At 44.3% G+C, this 19,113-nt stretch overlaps 2 protein-coding genes across 2 annotated transcripts in view; one reads left to right on the forward strand and one right to left on the reverse strand.

Moving 5' to 3' along the window:
* Window positions 1–327: 327 nt before the first annotated feature.
* Window positions 328–8,629, reverse strand: cry1b (cryptochrome circadian regulator 1b). The gene is made up of 12 exons (XM_029154387.3): window positions 8,315–8,629; window positions 7,687–7,858; window positions 4,957–5,065; window positions 4,556–4,698; window positions 4,249–4,433; window positions 3,478–3,566; window positions 3,198–3,338; window positions 2,774–3,085; window positions 2,507–2,658; window positions 1,980–2,182; window positions 1,760–1,879; window positions 328–1,389 (listed from the first exon to the last, which is right to left on the reverse strand). The coding sequence occupies exons 1-12, from the start codon at window positions 8,367–8,369 to the stop codon at window positions 1,310–1,312; spliced, it is 1,761 nt and encodes a 586-aa protein (XP_029010220.1). The 5' UTR covers window positions 8,370–8,629; the 3' UTR covers window positions 328–1,309.
* Window positions 8,630–11,100: 2,471 nt separating this feature from the next.
* Window positions 11,101–19,113, forward strand: part of btbd11b (BTB (POZ) domain containing 11b) — a 47,679-nt gene continuing 39,666 nt past the window's right edge. Inside the window, exon 1 of the mRNA XM_029153046.3 lies at window positions 11,101–12,151. Within this exon, the coding sequence (XP_029008879.1) occupies window positions 11,299–12,151 (853 nt within the window). The 5' untranslated portion in view covers window positions 11,101–11,298. The remainder of the gene's footprint in view (window positions 12,152–19,113) is intronic.

Here is a 19,113-nt window from a genome sequence, read left to right on the forward strand (position 1 = left end):
ACAATCAACAATTTTCTTTTGTCACATCTTTCAATCAGAATTTGGTATTTGTATGTTGTTTTCGAGATTGAGTGGAGGTGGATTTGCTTTTCTCAGTAGCGATAAAACAAAGATTATGAGTTCCTATATTTTGCTGCTTTCAGTGTGAGACTAGTTCAGATGTGAGGACACGATCTTTGCTTATTGTGAGTTTCTATGTTGATTATTTTCTAAACAGCTTTAAATACTGTTGATTCACAAAGCTCTAACACATTGAAGGACAATAAACAAAGTAACAACTAAACATTTTAGTCTAGAATGTTTATGTCAGGTCATAAAAAAGCCAAAAAGTTTTTCCGTGTTTTATTACCATTTCAACACAGTTAAAATCGATCATTTATACAAAAATAATAGATCAATGATCACATGGGAGACAAAGCACATGCAACCACGGGAGAACTTTGAGTTTTGGTAACACATTATTTACACAAGCAGCTGTTCCAAATATACAAAAGTGGAAAATCCAAACAATAAATATTTGCAAAATACGACAGCCTTTTTATGTCTGACAGTCCTGCTCCTGGAATTCTTTACTACTGTACATCACACCGCTCTGAAATAAATCCTTGTAAAAATGCTCATACATTATTTACATTATTGACAGTGTGACTTATTCTTGATATGAGGAGCTTGTTTTTGACAAATGTGGCTCTTATCCATATTCTTTCTTCTACGTCTCTTCTTTATTAGTTCACTGTATATTCATGGGTGAGCTGTTAACATGATCTACAGGTAACTCCCTGTATTATAGGTTTCCATAACTCAGTTGGTCCGCATTATAGTGTGGAGGACCAGCCAGGCAGGCCATTAGGACAAGGATCACTATGAGAATTAAAGCTGCACTAAATACTGCATACACAGTCTGCTTCCTTACCACCTATTTTAAACTGGTCATGTGGGTGTTTAAAAGGGAAAAGAACAAGACATATGGCGCTTTCACCACTCGTGCAGTGATTTGCTGTACTGGAAGACAACAGGTGGGCTCACAACACCCTGATTTGAAGACTTTGTAGATCAGCTGCTGAAGGGTTAGTTCACGTTAACCATTTGGACCATTCTCATTTCCTACTTCTGTTCCTGAGACGAGTGATGTGTCTTCCACAATATATACAAAATACTGATGACAGAACACTGTCCAGTCCAACTTAGACAAAGAGTGAGACCCAAATCCCACGTTTGATTGTTCCTGTGTGTTGCTGAGGGCGTTGCAGGACAAGTTGCTACCACACTGGCTACAGAGCAACTAGGGAGGCCCTGCGTATTCTCTATTCTATTTGCTCTGCCGCCAGCATTTAGAGCTGATTTCTGATGGAGCTTCTTCATGGCGCCGCTTCTGTGTGCTTTGTCTTTCTGCAATAAAATGCGCAGAATATGCACAAAATTAGCACAAGCTTGCAGTTGAATAATTGTTCCAACAGGCTAATGTGGATATGCAAGTTATTACCACACTCTGGAGCACAGATTTCTGTATCACAGGCTTGCTTTGGCAGAGCAGTAATTCATTCAGTCATGCTCTCTAATATAGCCTGAGTCGGATACCAGTTCTCACACACCACAGCAACCTCACAGGTCAAAAATATCCAATATTTGATCACGCTGCTAACAGACGCTGGTCTCATGAGCATTTCATTTAGCCATGACTGAGCAGATTTGAATAAATAAGAGGTTTAGTAACGTGGCTCTATTCTACTTTGTGTGAGTTAACGGGCAAAGCGCTCACCGAAATGAGGTACTCCCTCCTTAATGGACCGGTCTTCATGACCTTGACGGCTCTCTGTGTTGATTCCTGGAACATTACTGCCATTTGAACCATTGTTGGACGGTACCATCGCCAGCAGACCTGAAGAGAGCCAAAGCATTTAGCCTGATACTCTTTTAACTGAGGTCAAGGAACTGTGACAGTAATTAACGCTGCAATATGTGAGTTTTATTTGTCCTACCTAGTCCCCTGTAGCAGGAAAGCTGCTGGTAAATCTGCTTCATCCGCTCTATGTTGACGCGGCTGGCCTCTGCATGGTGCACCATGGGCTTGGGGTAGTGGAGTCCTATGACACACTTGGCTGCCTTCTGCACTTCCTCTGGGGCATTCCATGGATCATAAATGTATCTGGCTGGAAAACCTCTTAATACGGGCAAATAGCGCCTGAAAACAAAGAAACAAAGACAAATAGGGTCAAAGTCACTCTACTTAAATACACATGAACAAATTTCATATATGGTAAACCTTGTAATGCAGATAAAGCCATCATTACTACACCAAATATTATACATATCTATCTGTCTGTAAGCATGGATGGATGCTACCATGACAAGTAATCTGCCTCGTATGAGGCTAGAACACATCACAAGCCAACCATGACATAATACTGATACAATAAAGTGGCTGCAGGGGGGTTAACACTTTGCTGGCAGCTCATGAAAGGCCAGTGTGTTCTACTCAGTGATGGAGAAGAATATGCAGACTGACCGTATGTAGTCCCCGCTGGGGTCAGTGCGTCGTCCAAATCCAACTGGGCAATAGCAGTGGAAGAACTGCTGGAAAAATGAACTGCAGGAGAGCCACATCCAGCTGCCAGCATTTACACTCCAGTCTGCATCCAGCAGCAGTTCTTCAAAGACCTGTGCGTTTGATGGTTGACACAATGTGTGGCAGGATTAGTAATCGTGGCAGCAACTGCATGTACACCGATATTCATTTTGTGCACATGTTCGTTTGATCCTTATTCATGCTTACCTTCATCCCTTCCTCCCAGCTGATCCAGAGGTCTCCCCTGGTGAGGAAGCATGCCACAGCGTGTCTCGCCAAATGGTGGATCCAGCCTTCCTGTCTCAGTTGGGTCATAATTGCATCTATCCAAGGGAACCCTGTCTGTCCTTCTGCCCACTTGGCCAGTGCCTCTGGGTTTCTGTCCCAGGGGATCTGGACGCACACAGGGTTCCCCTCCATCTTGTCAAAGCAAGGGTTGTTAGCAGCGGTCGTATAGAAGAACTCCCGCCACAACAGCTGGCCGTACAAGGAGAGTGGCGGGGTGCTGTTCTTCTTTACCTGTCAGAATACACCACAGCAAATGAATGAATGAATGAATAAATGAATGAATGAATGAATGCGGCCTATTATTCTGTTCACAATACTAGGTGTGACTATTAGATATTCATACCTTCCTGTACAGATCAGTGAGCTTGAAATAAAAGAGACGGCAGGAGAGACATCCGAAGCGCAGGTAGGGGCTGAGGCCTGTGGGACTGGCCAGCAGGGAGTTAGCGTTCATACGTGGCCGCTCAAAGTTTGCCACCCATGCCTGTAAAAACATGGTCAGTCAGGACCAACAACAACTACAATGGTGGTTGTAGAGACTGAATAATGCACCTGTGTTATATATCATATAGACTAAAGCAATATAATATTTATTTTCAGCTGTGTAGCCTTTGGTCCTTTACCTTTCGCTCCAGGTGGCGCTCTAACCTCATGAGCCCCTCCGTTTCTCCACCAGGCCACACTGCTGTGGTCAGGCCCTCTGTTTCAAAACCTAAAAAACAAATATTCCATAAGATACTTAGAAACATAATGAGCTGAAAAACAATTACACGATTGGTTTCCCTTCACATTTAACTAGACGTGATCTGGAGCAGTGAAATCTCCAGTAAATGGCACTGTGGTGCAAACATCAGCATTACATGACCACCATGTCTAACAGATGAGGTGCTTTACTTCATGCCGCTACTTTTCTTTTCCCCGCACACTTTCCATCTTTTTGAAAGAGACGGCCTTTTGTTGCCAATTAACATTTACCAGAACCGGCAACCGGCTGCTTTTTTACTTTTTGTAAACTGCTACCTGACCTTTCTGTTTGCTTGGCTTGGGTCTTGTGGTCAATCCCAGGGTTATGCTGAATGATTATTCACGAGGAAACATTTAATCTAGAGCAATTTTGGCTGCCTGTGCATAAAGGACTTTTTCTGTGTTGCACGGAATGTTTTGCATCTGCAGCCCTCGTTACCAGGCTACCCCGCCAAACTCCATCCATAAAGACCTACTGTTTTATAATGTAACAAATTACATAAACAGCCTTGTGTTTGTCCCTTTAGATAACTGCATTCTAACTTATTCAATTACTATTTATATAGTCCAAGTTAATTATTTCATGCAATTTTCAATGTGTGCCAAGTCAAAAAGTGGTATGGCACTAATAAACAAGCTGTGAAACTAACCAAGCTCCTCCAGAGACGGCACCCCAAACTTTTCATCATGGTCCTCACTGATTGGTGTGGCACATGTTTTCATGACGTCTGATGTGATTGTCTCTGCAGGCAGCTCGACGGGATCCATATGGTTGATGAGGGCCTGGAAGTGCTTGTAGGTGAGAGGAGGTTGGCCACCATTGAGTTCCATGATCCTTTATGTTGACATAAGTTATGTAGAGACAATCAGTAAACAACAATCACACAAATACAGAGAAGCAGTGTTTTTTTCAGCATTTTGAAATTTATTTTTAGCCAATACTATTCAGCCACTCACTTGTCCAGACTGTAGAGGGTGTGAGAAATCTGCACCATGACCTCCACACCAGCTTCGCTAGCCAGTTTTTGGATGGCTGCATCCCGTTCCTTGCCAAATGGCTCAGAGTCATATTCATATGACATGCGGGTGATTTGCCATTCCTGAAAGAATGCAAAAGACATGCATTACTGTATAGTTCTGAACAGAAAGACATTTAAATGTGAGGGAGTTCAGCAAAGGTGATTGAACGCTTGATGAATGAACTGAACCAACACTGACTCCAATATCATGAGAAAGAAATGACCAACATTATTAATCTGAAACATTCACAGCTCAATAATATGCAACGGCAGTTTCACATAAGGTGATGCTAAACAAAGTGCTAGAAATTATATATTGCTATTTCCACACACTCATACCTTAAAAATTCGAGGGAAGACATCTGTAGGCTGGCCTCTGATGACAAACAAGCGGGAGTTGAGTTTGCGCAGACTGGCATCCAGATCCTCGAGACATTGCAACAAAAACCTGAAACAGAAAGAAGGAACAGCTAATTGACTATGTGCGTCATAAGCGTGGTTACATAGCGTGCACTAATAAAATGACTAATCCTAGTTATGTCTAAACTGCCACTGCTGGGTGTTACATGGCTGACAAGAGATTTACAAATAACGACAATTTTGAGAAGATAAAATTATCTTTTTTAAAATCACTTTTTACAACAATCTGTACTTTCCCAGGGACTAAGAGCTTATTTTATATATTAGATTATTGAATTGAGCCCTTAATTGCAACCACTTCATACCTCAGATAGAAGCAAACCACACGTTCAACCACACCCTCTTTTCTTTTCACCCTGGTTTTCAGATTGACTGACCTTTATTTCCTCAAGTAATGAAGCATTGACTTCTCTTTTAACATTATTGAAATTGTACAGTAGTTGTAGTAGTACCAAGAGTTATTGACTCTCACTCACACACACAGTTACAAATTAACTCTTCTGAAGTCATTCTGAATTGAAATCCATTTTAATAGGACACAAAATCATTACATCTGATGAGGACTGCCATGAGGAAAAGCATAGCCTTTATCATAAAAACTCGGGAAGTCTACATTATATAAAGTATGATAAACAGTGTAATTATTTGTCTTAGACAAATAACATTAGTCTGAATTGCAGTGAATGAGAAACAGTGTCAGGCACCAACAATATCAGGAATCCTGTGGAATGAAGCTTTCATCATTTCATTCATTCATTGTTATTGTGCAGGTCTTCAGTGTGATGACCTATCCCCTCCATTTGTTTTAAAACCAGAGGTCAAATGCCCAAAACATTAAAACAACTTGACTGTTCTGTAAGAATGTTTAAACAGGCTTTAATATTAGTTATAATAATATATTACTTGAAAAAAATACTGACCACGGTTTGGTTCTCACTAAGACAATCTGATTGTCAGGTATGATTAAATATTTAAAATAATTTACTTTATTCGACTTAAAAAGGTAACAAGTTTTGACAACGCAATCATGATAGGTGCATAAACCGCCGCATGGTTTTAAAGGGTGAAGGCTGCCCCCTTGTGGTGAAATCGGATAAACCATAAAATTTTAAGACCAGTAACAGCAAGACAAGATGAACACAACACAGAATGTGACCTCTGGAGCCTGCCTAAAATTGCCTAAAATTTACTTCTGTGTATTTATGTAAAATATCTTTCAATATTGCCCACATGAAATATGAATGGAATATGAATTGTCATTTATATTTCCCTGTGGTTTCTTTATCATAATTCCACACGCAGCAGTAAACTGGCAGTGACAATCATGAACCATTGACTTGTTCCCACTGATCAGAAACATACAGACAAAAATGTAGGAGAAGCAAGAGAATGGTTCATTCAGATATAGTAAAACATCCTAGTGATGCTGCTCCTGTATAGTATATAAAACTGGATTATTGCTTTAAACCAGCAACTGTAAATCTGAACAATGTGCTTGTATGTGCTGATCTACATATGGCCTATTCCAATATGCATTTCAAATGAAAGCGGGGAGCTGACTCAAAGGGTGGGGTTGTAGAGTCTGGTGAGTGTGTGCATTAAATGTAGGTCAAAGCAGACAGTGGGTGTGATGTAATGGCCATAACACACTGACCCAATTTCTCAGCAATTTCTCAGTTCTCCATTCAGGTCAGAGCAGCAAAGTGAGTAAATGGTAAAAGTGACCAGCGTAATCATGTTTAGGCACCGTTCCTGCTGCTGGCAGCCTTTACGCGGCGTTTCTTTTGGCCTGTGCTTACACGCCGACATCTGGCCAGTAGCTCCAAGCTAAAGCTCAAGGTATACTAGAACATCTGGGTACTTTACAAAGCTGGATTTGTCAGACTAATCAAAATCTCAAAGACTCAAAGAAGAAATCCTAATTGTTAACTAAAAAAATATATTGTAATTTCTCTTGTAGGGAAACGTTTATAATCATGCATTTTGTGCTGTTTGGTTTTAAATATATGATTCATGGAAAATCCTAATACCCTCACTACCCATAGGCAACTGATTGCAGTATTTAAAGACGATCCAACAAACTCAGATTATTCAACTCGTGATGATAGGGCAAAAACACACAAGTTCAACCACATTTTATCAATGACCTACGTGATGTGGTTTTCTGACAACTAGAATAAGCAGTCTAAAAGGACTAATTACATAGGCGTAACTGCCAAGATGTTATTTTGTAATTAAAAGAACTCCCGGTCCACCAGTGCAATCCAATGCAAATTAAAGCAGCAACTCAACAGTGACTTCCACTTTTGCAAGCTTGTAATTAATGACTGTTTACTATGAGGCTGTTAGATGCTCTATTGTGTTTATTATTGGAGGTCACAGTAGCTGGAGGAGGTGGTTCCCACGTTTTGACCCCTTCATTCGTTTTACCTTCAGACGTATTATTCAAATCTTCTAAAATAACGAATAATGTCTTGACTAAACATTCAAACCGTATACAATCTGAATTAACGGCAGCGTCGCTGCATTGGAGGCTGAGGCCTGTGGACGGTTCTGGTTAATTTTGGGAACTGTCAAACAATCTGCTCATCCTGTCGCCGCTGATCACGCGCCCATCTTCCCGAAACCAACGTCCCACCGCATTCTTACCTCCACCGGTTTATCCCCACGTTGGAGGAGCCTGCGAACCAGGGGTCCAGGATGTAGATGCAGCGCAGCGTGTCCGCTCCCCGGATGGAGTCCCTCAGCGACGGGTTGTCGTGCAGCCGAAGTCCCTTCCTGAACCAGTGGATGGTGTTGACCACCATGTTTCCCGTGGTCTCTGTTGATCCCAGTCGGCGGTTACTCTCGGGAAAATGCTCCCAAAAACAACAAAAGACGGCCCCTTGGGCTATTTTGATGCAAATTGGCTCCCGGGAACGAAGTGAATTTTAATCCGCGACGTGGCTTCGGTATCAGAACCTTCGCTGACTTCAGCCTTGCTCCATGACTTTGTCCACGGAGTTGGGTGTTCCGACCATCGGTGGCTGCGTGGACCGCAGGGGCGCACGGAACAACGGCTCAACGCTCGGCTGAACACGTTTTACAGGAATAAATCGCCTTTCCGTCGCGGGCCCGTTCACTGCCACCACACTTGTGATATTTTCGTCAGCGCTCGCGCGGGTGAAGCCCGTGTGTCACGAGCTAGCGGACGTAGCAACACGCAAAACAAAACAGCAATATCTCGCGCCTTTCTACGCGTAACGTCTCACAAAAGCTAACGCACAGTCCGACTCACCGACACGGTAAAACGGCGTGTATGCGTCGTAGCGCCCGGTGAAGCCGTCAGCCATGCAAGCTGTCCTTTCTGTATCAACACACCAGGAGCACGCAGGGAGGAACGGAGCGCCCTGATTGGTCACAAGTAGCTCTTATGAAAGCCTTCCTCCGTCACGTTTCCGTAATGTGCTCGCCTGTGCTCGCTTACATGTCCGCGCTGGATTCCCGCCGCTGCGACGTCCACGCGCCGTTGTGTCCGCCAATAAACGCGCAACTGCCGCCCCGTTCAAAAAGCACAGGGCAAAAATTAATGCAAAAAATATCCGAGAAGCGCAGCTGATTTTACGGTTTGGATCGACTTACGTGATTCGCACAGAAGTGCCCGGATGAGCACATGCCGCGTGGAGAGGCAGGTCAGGGCGCGAGCTGTGCCTCTAATCAGGTGTACCTGTGGTCTGCGCAGCCACGTTCACTTACATAAAGGCTTAGCTGTCGTATTATTATATAGGGTAAACACACTGGGCTGCTGTTATATGTTGTAAATCTCTATAGAGAACAGCACAACAGTGGTTTGATCAGTGTTTTTGACATATTAACAAACACGTTAAGGAAACTGAAATATAATGATCTACTTAATTAAATGAATTCATTTTAACAAGAAGTTACTAAGCAGTTGTGACTACAGACAAACGCTTTATGTTTTATTGGATATTGACAAAATATGTGGCAACTGAACAAACATGTTAACAATATAAACTTTGCATTATTTTTGCTTATGAGTAAAGTCAACTCGACTTGAAAACGAACCAATTATATTTCACCTCATCTACTATTGTGCTAGTCTGGGTTACATCAGTGTCGGTGTAGTTTTATAAATGGACGCTAGGTGGCAGTATTAACCAAATGTTTTTTTTAATTGAGTTACATGTATTTTAACATTTAACACACATTTATCTACTGTAAGTATTTTTTAACTTGTATTTCCTTTCTTACTATAGTTCTTTTAATGATTATGACATCATAAGTGGATTTTAAGTCAAGGGCTTACTATTTGTGAGCCCTGAATTATATTCCTGTACAACTAATTTATAAATTTGCAAAAATGAAAGGTATAGTACATGTTTGCAAAGTTACAGCTCTTTTCTACAGCTAGATTGCAATACTGTGTCCTAAATATTAATGTTATATAATATATAATATTAGAGTACGTGTTCGGGAAAAACATCATCTGTAATGGTTGTAAACGCAATGCTGACAACATTATCATTGCTTTGTATTCATGCAGTATAGGTTTTAAAAGCCTTTGCAGCACAGCATCTTTACCAGTTTTACCGTCGCCTTTTACCAATTAAATTAGATTAAATCAGCCCTCAGCTGGAAAAGCCAATTAGCGATATACATATGTGTATATATAAATGGCCTCTGGAAATCCTTGGATGCCTTTCATAATAAAACGACAACTGAGCTGTCAAAGAGCAACCTGTGAAGCAAATGATAATAACTATATTAACTATGGTTTTCTCTCTGAAGTTAGGGACAGGTGACATAACTGTTGTGAAGTCTTTGGTTAGCACCTTTCAGGGGTGTCCAATACTGGTCCTCTATGGTCCTGTCCTGCTGGTTTTCCAAATCCCTATAAAGTTGGAATACGTTGGTCAGCTGTTTTCACTGGATCACTAGCTAGAAAAGCCAACTAACACACCTTACCATGGTGATCAGCAGCAAGGTGAGGATCAGGAACAGGATTGGCCACCCTACCTATAAACAGAGACCTAACATGCTTACAAACGTTTGGGAAGAGGTCTGTTTTATGGATTATTCAGTGTATTTTTACTCCATCTAGTTTTTAAATTGATGTGTTGTTTGTCTTTGAATCTTTTCAACACTAGGATTCACTGTTGCACCAGAATGACGACACACCTGCTTTCAATGCCAGAAACTAGTCTCATTGCATCTCTGATGAAAACTCAGCCCCTTTGGGCCAGGTCAATAAAAAAAATCTTCTGATGATGTATATATTTTGCCAGCAGTTTATATTTATCTTCACCCATATCACAGTTTATATCAGTTGAGCACCTAAATGACTTGCCTCAGGTTTATCAGTGTTGCAGCAAGTCTGCAGCTATTTGTAGTATGTTTAACTTAAACAATCTACTTCTCATTTAAATTGCATTTGCTCATGTCCATCATGGCCTCAGTTTCATTTATTAGAACAAAGGGGGTGGGGGTGGTGGGGCAGGGACTGATGCAGACCCCACTGAGCTGTGGCTTTGGGAGAAAGAACAGGCTATAGATCATGTGAGTGACCTTGAAAGTAATTCGGATCTTTTCAATGACTTCTCCTAGTGGAACAGAGAAGGATACATTATGCATGCAATCTATTATTAATGGTCTTGAGTCATGTTACGATCAGACATGGGCCCTGAGAAAATATGTAAAAAGCTAGATCCTCTGGAGAACTTGTACTTTAAACATGGTTATGTAAACGCTGCTACTTCTACTCTAATATGTGATTTATTATTTATTGCATATGTCATTTAATTTCACATAAAACACTTTTTTATATAGATTTATGGGGTTACAACGTTTAAAAGTAAATTTATTCTCAAAAGAATGTCATAGGCAATGAAAAAACACGTTTGCTTCAGTTTCATGACCTTTTAACAATAAGCCCTATCTTCCGCTGTATCAATGACTTTTTATTGATTCTGGAAAATTGGCCAATTAAAACTCTCCGTTGCTCCGTCCTGACGTTTCATTGGCTGACAGCTGCTCTCGGTTGAGCACAGCCCCGCCTCCATCTGTCAGGCACTGCGCTGGTCCAGCAGTGTGCGTCTGTTGATGCGCCGTAGTCAGATACTACTCTTTAACTTTATAGGGACGCTTCGCGTTGACTTTTACGGAAATACGCTATTTATTAGCGCGGCTCGTGCGAACGCCCCACCGTCTATAGTATTTTCCCCCACTTTTGCCAAGCCCCCTTATACAGTATGAAGTGCAGTTATGGCAAGGAGTAGCAAGTCAGTAGCGAGGACCCTGGAGGATTTGACGCTAGACTCAGGTTATGGTGGAGCCGCCGACTCCTTCAGATCTTCCAGTGCGTCGCTGTGCTGCTCAGATGCACATGGAGCGAATTACTGGCAACTAACCGACTCGATGCACAGTCGACACAACAGCCTGGACACTGTTAACACGGTCCTGGTCGAAGACGCCGAGATCCTGGAGTGCACCGTGCAGTGCGCCAAACTACCCGAGCTAGAGGACGTGCCGTGGAGCCTCGGGGAAGTGGCGAGCGCCTTGAGCAGGGACGAGGGGATGCGCGTGCCGACGCCTCCGCAGGACGTCCTGCTCCGGCTCTCCGCGCTGGTCAGCCGGGCCCTGGTCCGCGTCGCCAAGGAGGCGCAGCGCCTGAGTTTGCGCTACGCCAAGTGCACCAAATATGAGATCCAAAGTGCCATAAAGATCGTCCTGTCGTGGACCGTGTCCGTGAACTGCATCAGCGCGGCCCTCGGCGCCTTGTCCCTGTACAACATGAGCACGGAGGCGGACAAGTACAGCCGCGGCAAGTCGGTGCGCTGCGGGCTCACCTTCAACGTGGGCAAGTTCTTCAGGTGGATGGTGGACAGCAGGGTGGCGGCGCGCGTCCACGAGCACGCGGCGATCTACCTGGCCGCGTGCATGGAGAGCGCCTTCCGCGAGGTGTACGCGCGGGTGCTGCGCAGTGCGCTGCTCGAGCGCGATAACGGGATCCCCAAATTCACGGTGGAGACCCTGGAGCAGGCGATCAGCGGCGACGCGGAGCTGTGGGGGTCCCTGCAGCCCTGGCAGCACCTGATCTGTGGCAAAAATGCAGGCGGTGAGTAATCAGTGCTGTAAGTCACCGCAGAAGGGGTCGCACGAAATTTCAATTCCCATTCCTGCTGAGGAATGTTCGCACTAAGTGGAAGACATCAGCCGAGGAGTCTGTTTCTGCCTTTAAAATGAAACAACTGCATTCGCTGTGCAGTCTTCTGTCATGTTGCTGTCATTATTCTCTCAAATCTGTCTTTGCCTCGTTGTGTATGTGGCTGCGTGGTTAATGTACAAACCGATGACGCAGAGCCGACCCCCCCCACACACACACACACTCTGAGAGCTTTTAATGGAAGGGGTCCTCCCTGCTGGCGCTCCCTTCACTGACCCTGAGGAGGCGAGTTGCTTCTCTCCACCTGAAGAGGACGGAGTCTTTCATGTCTGTGCACATCTGCTGATTCTGATACAGACGCCACCTCCCCGCTCGCTTTCACAGTGGCCGCCCGAGTGTTAAGAAATACTTTTTTTTTTTTTTTTTGCTTTTTGTGCTTCCAGAGGACTTGTAATCGTATTCCGGCTCCTCCGCCGCTTAACCAGCAATAAATCACAGCCCTCTCGAGCACATGCTTCACCCCCGGTTTGATGGATGTGGTGAAAGTGCTGCCGCGGCTCGTCTTGCAACAGGTTTACGTAATGAAAGGCCTTGGGGGGACCTGTGTGCTATCATGCATTATGCAGAGTGATGTGACTAAAACTGAGTTACAGAGCGAGGGAGACAAAAGGGAGGCATTGCACACGCAGAAAATTAGTTAAGACTTTGTGGCCGCGCTGATGATTCGCCCGCGGAACGGCTGCCACCGCGAGAGGAGCACTTCGTCTGAGAGCAGCTTGTTGTTGTGAAGCCGCAGCGAAAGCTTTTGTCAGCCGGCTTCCTCCGCTCGCGCTCTTCTCCTCGGGACCGCGTGATGGCACGGCTTCAGCTGCGCAGTCACATTCAGAGCGTTTACTATTGTGATCATTTCACACTGCACAATATTTAATGTCAGTCTTGAGTCACGCTGCTCCCTCGGACCGCCCTCTGCAGTCCGGGCTCAGCTGTGGAAGACGTGCGCTGATGGTTCCGTCCCGCTTTGAGCGCTCGGGAACTTGGGTATCGCGGCTGATGTCACCCTCCACCACTCTTCCTACTGTGCCATTGCAGGACCTCTAAACCCCCGAGACACCACACTGGGGCTGCAGCGACAGATAAGGCACGGGCACATCCAGTAAAATCACACAGTCAGTCGATCTGAGGGTGTCTTCACCTTAACCGAGCCACCGTCTGCCAGCGATCGTCCATTCTGCCTTTCTTTCCCTGTGGGAGTAATGGAGGTGATTCGTTCATATTACTCTAAAATGCAGGTAGCTCAGCTCTGTACGTCGCTTGATGAATGTCTTTATTAGAGCTGACTTGTTTTCGTTGGCTCTGGTGAACCTCTCAGCTTCCACGCTAGTCGTGAGCTAAATAACAGCCTTTTGTGTAAAACGGTTTGACATTTGAGAAATATACAGATTGGCTTTGTTGTAGCGAGTCAGATGAAAATGAGGAGTCAGGCATATCTGCAACTTAATTACAAAGGTGAGAAAACGTGCGTGGTCAAAGGTTACAAGTGAACACGCTGCAAAAACGGAAAGTTGGGAGCAACTCTTACTGTCGCAGGGTTTATGTGCTAAAATATTCATGGGCCTGAAGCTGTAACTTCTCTGGAAAGTCCAAACCTCAGGAAGCTATGGCCTCCAGCACAGACAGGTACAAACTACTGCAGCTATGAATTTATATGTAAACATGAGTAGTTCCCATTCAACTATTCATAGTTTACAGTCATGTGACTTGTGTGGAGCCCCAGAAGGCAAAAAAAAGCATGAAGAACTCTGTGTACAATAAAGGCAGCACAGGCCTGTTGATTTTCCATCTGTTCCAAACACTAAAAAATTCCTAAAGTAAAAATCAGCTGAAGGAAAACAAACACATCGCGTTAGGGGAAAGCCTGACGTTACCATTATTTCCCGAATGACCCACCGCTGATGAGCCAGATTACTGCGGAGGTGATGGAGTGTGTGTTGTGTTCATATGTAGGTCCCATACACACAACGTGGTGGCAGCAGTACACAAACAAAGTCAAGTAAAATTAAGTTAAAGAGGTAAATGAATACTGTACAAGACTGTGGTAGCACACGTGAACACATGAAGGAAGCGTTGCTGTGAGATGTATGATAGAAATGCAGCTGTAGGTCTAAGTACTGTTCATGCTGTGTTTGCAAGGGTTTGTTCCAACGGTGTGTTCGGACATGTTGTTGCATGTTTCATTAATTGACGTGTCAGGCGTCAACACAGGATCCTTAATTGTCCCCGGCTGCATCTATCTGCTTACACCTACTGCAGCTTAGCTCCGCACTGGCACAGGCAGCATATGGCCAGCCTCCCACACACACACACACACACACACACACACACACACACACACACACACACACACACACACACACACACACACACACACACACACACACACACACACACACTCGCTTCATGTCAGGGGCTCCTCTCACCATGTCTGACTCAGTATTATATGGAGGTGGGTGTTGGGTTTCCCTTCTTCAGCTCTGATATCCTGTCAGAGCAGGAAACTACTCCGTATGATGGGCTATTTCTTATGTCTCCCACGAGACTCAGCCTCACAGTGGTTCTTTGATTTCCTTACGTATGTATGTTTAGTGCAACGTAATATACAGGGACCTCAACCTCCTTATCAGTCACTTTTATTCATAGGCGGAGCAGATTTGGATGAAGGATTTTTATCATAAACTCATTTGAATGTAAAATATTTTGGTTTGTGGTTTGAACTTTTCTTATTGACATCAACGGGAAGCCAAAATTATTGTGGCTTGATGGGAAACATTTCCTGTGTTTCTACAGTTTTAGCTTATTACATAATGAGGAATAATTCACTTCATTTCTACAACATTCCAACAAGTAGACATGAATGGGTGGGTACATATTGGATTTATATTCATCAGAGAGCTTCCAAATATACTAAATTGTCGACTGTTACCAACAGTCAGCGCAGCCACAACTTTGTTGAGCCAGTAGCCTGTGAAATACAACACTGTTTAGAGGTAATTTGAGCTCATTTGAATAACTGCATTATACTTCCTCACACTTGTGTTTTCTCGCTGGGTAAATACTGTAAGCGCCGCAAGCCACACCTGCATTTACTCTAAGAGACGTGGACAATCACCAGCTGCATAGTCAAGTTTGGAAACCAGCGTGTAGACAAAAATACTAAATTACAGCAGTGTAATACGTCCTCAGCTATGGTGTGTTAGCGAGGTGGGATTTTCCACTGGAAGCCAGAAGTGTAGGGCCAAGCACGCCACATTACCCCCACCACTTTACATTCAAAGGTGACAAGTAGCTTTTCCCAGACACCTTTTCCTACGCGACGCTGCACGGGGGTGAGAGAGTGCAAGTCCCATTTCATTCGCAGGTCTTTTGTTCGCTCCCCGGTAGATGATGGTGGTGATGATGATGATGTGTGAGACCGGTGCCTGGTGCACACACGCTGTGGGGACGGCAGGCAGACGGGCAGGAAGGACTCCCGCCTGCAGTGGTGCCACTCTGTACCGTCGGAGAGCAGTCCCCATTATGTCTGGGAGCTGGATTCAGCACGACTCTGGCTGGGAAACCTTTAAAACAGGCAGAAAAGGACAGATACAGTACGGCAACGCTCACACTGGGATGGGTCAAATGCACAGAACTAACAAAATTTCCCCACTGTGGGACTATTACAGGTTTTCTTATGTGATATCCAGAATAATAATGCTTATGAAGCCTGGTCCAGCAGCAGAACTTTTCTTATTGACATCAGTTAATAATGATAAGCGATAGATGTCGGCTGGCAGCACCTACTGTACGACAGGTCGGCCAACTTTTCTTTGGTGTATCAGTGTAATTTAAGTTTCACTTATGCTCAGTGAGTTGTGTAAATAGCTGTGAATGTTGATGTATGCAGCTGCTACAGTGACTTCATGCTCCATAGTCCACATAGTGAAGCAGTAATTCATATTTAAAGGCGGACTGAGTTAAACTATCCTGTGTTATTTAAAATTTTAAAGCAAATTACAAGTATATTACAATCTGGGCCAGTTTAGTCGATATTTATGAACGATGTTGTCAAGATAGAACAGCAGTTCTGCGATGTCATCTGAGGAAGCACTGACGGAGCTACAGCTTGAACTAATTTGGTAGGTTTTCCTCATTTCCATGCTTGACCTTTTTACGCCAAAATGAGATTTACTCCGTTATAGCTCCGACAGTTTCAGCCCAGAGACTGCACTTATTGCTTCAAAATCACTTAGAATAACGTGTTTTGCTTTCTTTATTCCATGAATGTTAAGCGGAGGAAATTTGGAAAGTTGCGTTTTAAGATGCTTTGCAGCACAGACAAAGACAGTTCACTTTTACCTTTATCAGACTCCTGGAAAAGCTCTGGGTTCGATTTAAGACAATAATATACCAAAGGGGGACCGAAATAACGTTGAACAACTAATGCGCACCATGGTGCCAAATCCACTGAAGCCGTGGCCACGAACGAATTGTTCATCGCGCCGACTTGGGAAGGAAGGCAGAGGCAGAGAAGGAGGCACAGATGGCAAGGATCAAAACAGGAAAATCCATAAGAGAAGCTGCGGGTGACAGATGAGACCCAGACAAGCAATGGCTTCTTCTTATTATAGCAGGAGGAAGAGTCTGAGCAAACAAGTACCAGCAAGTGGATTAGCAAGGTGAAGCATCAGTATCTACTGCTCTGCGTTGGGTTTTTTTTTTTTGTGTGCAGCTCTTGAAGCCCTGTTGTTGTTTAGTGGGGAATCATCCTGCTTAAGTAACAGGCAGTCTGGCTGGAAATTATGGAGAATATACTGGTAAACAAGCTTTTGACTTGTCTCCCCACTTTGAAGTGAGCGGAGTGCCGGGCTAATTTCAAAGAAAGCAAGAAGTGGGAAGTGTTTGATAGAGTAAGCTGCAGGTTAGAGCACGTCTGGATATTCACCCAGTCACGGCTGGTGAACTGTGGAAGGAATTCCTGACTATTTTATATAGGGAAAGTTTGCAAATGACCCATCGAAGGGTTTTGTGATTGTGGTTAGCGCCAGTAATAAGGAGCGTTACACCGATCCAGTTATGTGGCCACAGTCTCACCTGTAGTGTAACAGGAACGCAGGAGTGAGAGTCAAAGGAGCTGCCGGCAGCAGCGGCGCTAATAAGTTCATTACTTGTGAGGCAATCATCGGCCGCGACACTTCGCCTCCTCTGGGCGTGTGTGTGATAATGCCCAGCTGATAACGTCGTCATATCAGGACACGGTTCCTCAAAAAGCCAGCAGCGGGACAGTATCTGCAGCGATTCAGTTTCTTATGGACTGAAGCGCTCCAAATTATTTGAGCCTCTAGCATGAAGCCTTCACCTTTAGCATAATGCAGGACCTGATTGAATTAAAGGAATAGTTCCACACTCTTACGGGGTTTGTGCCATCTGGACTGAAACGTTACAGAAGACAGCACATTAAATAAAAGTCAGTTAGCTTAGTTTTACAATAGTGGACAAATCTGTCTTTAATATTCTATAAATAATGATCTATCTCTGTCCGATTGGCCAAAAAACAAACTAAAACCTCCGACTGAACTGACTATATCTTACTCCTCAAATAGAGAGAAAACAGGCAGAACGAGAACGTCGCCCTGTTCCTTTAAAGACCATTCATTCATATTCTGTCCTCTTTTCATCCTTGGCCGTCCTGGATATTGACGGGGGGAATAGTCAAGGTGAAAAAGATGCCGGCGCATTCACCGAGAGCAGCAAATGTCAGCGTCTACAGCAGCTTTATGCCGTGGCTATAGTACGAGGAGCCTGGGGAACTGCTGTGAACCGCCGTGAGTGTGCACATGACGAATCCACAGCCATCAGCTGAGTAAACAGCAAGTTATGTGGCAGAAATAAACACACTCTGCAAATACTTTAGGTGGAGGATATGCAGTACAGTAACCATGGCCTACTATATATACTGTTCTACTGCTCTGTGGCAAGTTACAATATTAGATAGATATATAAATAAAAATGAAGCATCCAAATCTCCCTGGTGTGTTATTACAGCCTTAACCTGCAGCTTTATGTAAGTTGTTAACAGCTGCAAGGTGCTTTTACTGACCTGAAGTCAGCTCAGCTTCACTGTATTGGCCTACACTTCCTGGAACCAGGCAGTTAAATGCAAGTACACTTTAAAACGTACAGCTTCAAATGGATGGAAAAACGGGTGACCTCACGGATCGCCCCTTGTTTGATGTTAAAACATTTCCAGCAATTGTTGAGCTTTGGACCCAATTATGCTTTGATTACTTTGCTTGGCATTATAAAGCGACGTAAATAAAGGCACATGCTGGGACTTAGCAGCACTCAAGGGGCTGGTTGATTTGCTGATTCAGGGTCCCATTACCTCTCGTGCCACAGCGCCGGCGCTCAGACTGGGTGGGTTTCTGGCGCAGACTGTTCTGTTTAAGTGACGTGGACGCACAGGTTCTCCTCCTGTTTACTCACCACCCACGAGGTTGAGCCGGACACCTCCACTGGTCCCTCTGCGCTTGGCCTCGGTCTCGTCCCTCCACTCTCCTGTTCTGCCTTAATCCTTCCTTCGCTCTTTGTTTCAGTCCTGCTTTCAGATCCAGTGCAGAAATAATGGGCCCACACTCTGCCTGTGCCCTGATGGAGCGATCCCCATTGTTCCCTCGGACGTGTCTGGCCGGGTTCTAATAGTTCTGTCAAATCAGACTCAGAGGGCCCCACTGGGGAGCCTCTGCACGTGTCTGAACCATGACTGATCTCGTTCCCACTGAACCACAGACTGTATCTGCAGTCTGCCCAGTGGAGTGGACACGTGTGAGTGATACCTTTTTTTTTTTAACATCAGGCCCACACGTCCAGTACCGACCGGC

Source organism: Betta splendens, chromosome 6 (assembly GCF_900634795.4).
Source record: "Betta splendens chromosome 6, fBetSpl5.4, whole genome shotgun sequence".
NCBI lineage: Eukaryota > Metazoa > Chordata > Actinopteri > Anabantiformes > Osphronemidae > Betta > Betta splendens.

Excerpts from the sequence above, each read along its gene's own strand:
- cry1b (XM_029154387.3), bottom strand. The coding sequence starts at position 8,369 with ATGGCTGACGGCTTCACCGGGCGCTACGACGCATACACGCCGTTTTAC. Across the intron at positions 4,434-4,555 it reads ACCCTCTACAGTCTGGACAA|GATCATGGAACTCAATGGTG; the intron begins GTGAGTGGCTGA and ends GTCAACATAAAG. Across the intron at positions 3,567-4,248 it reads GCCGTCTCTGGAGGAGCTTG|GTTTTGAAACAGAGGGCCTG; the intron begins GTTAGTTTCACA and ends TTTGTTTTTTAG.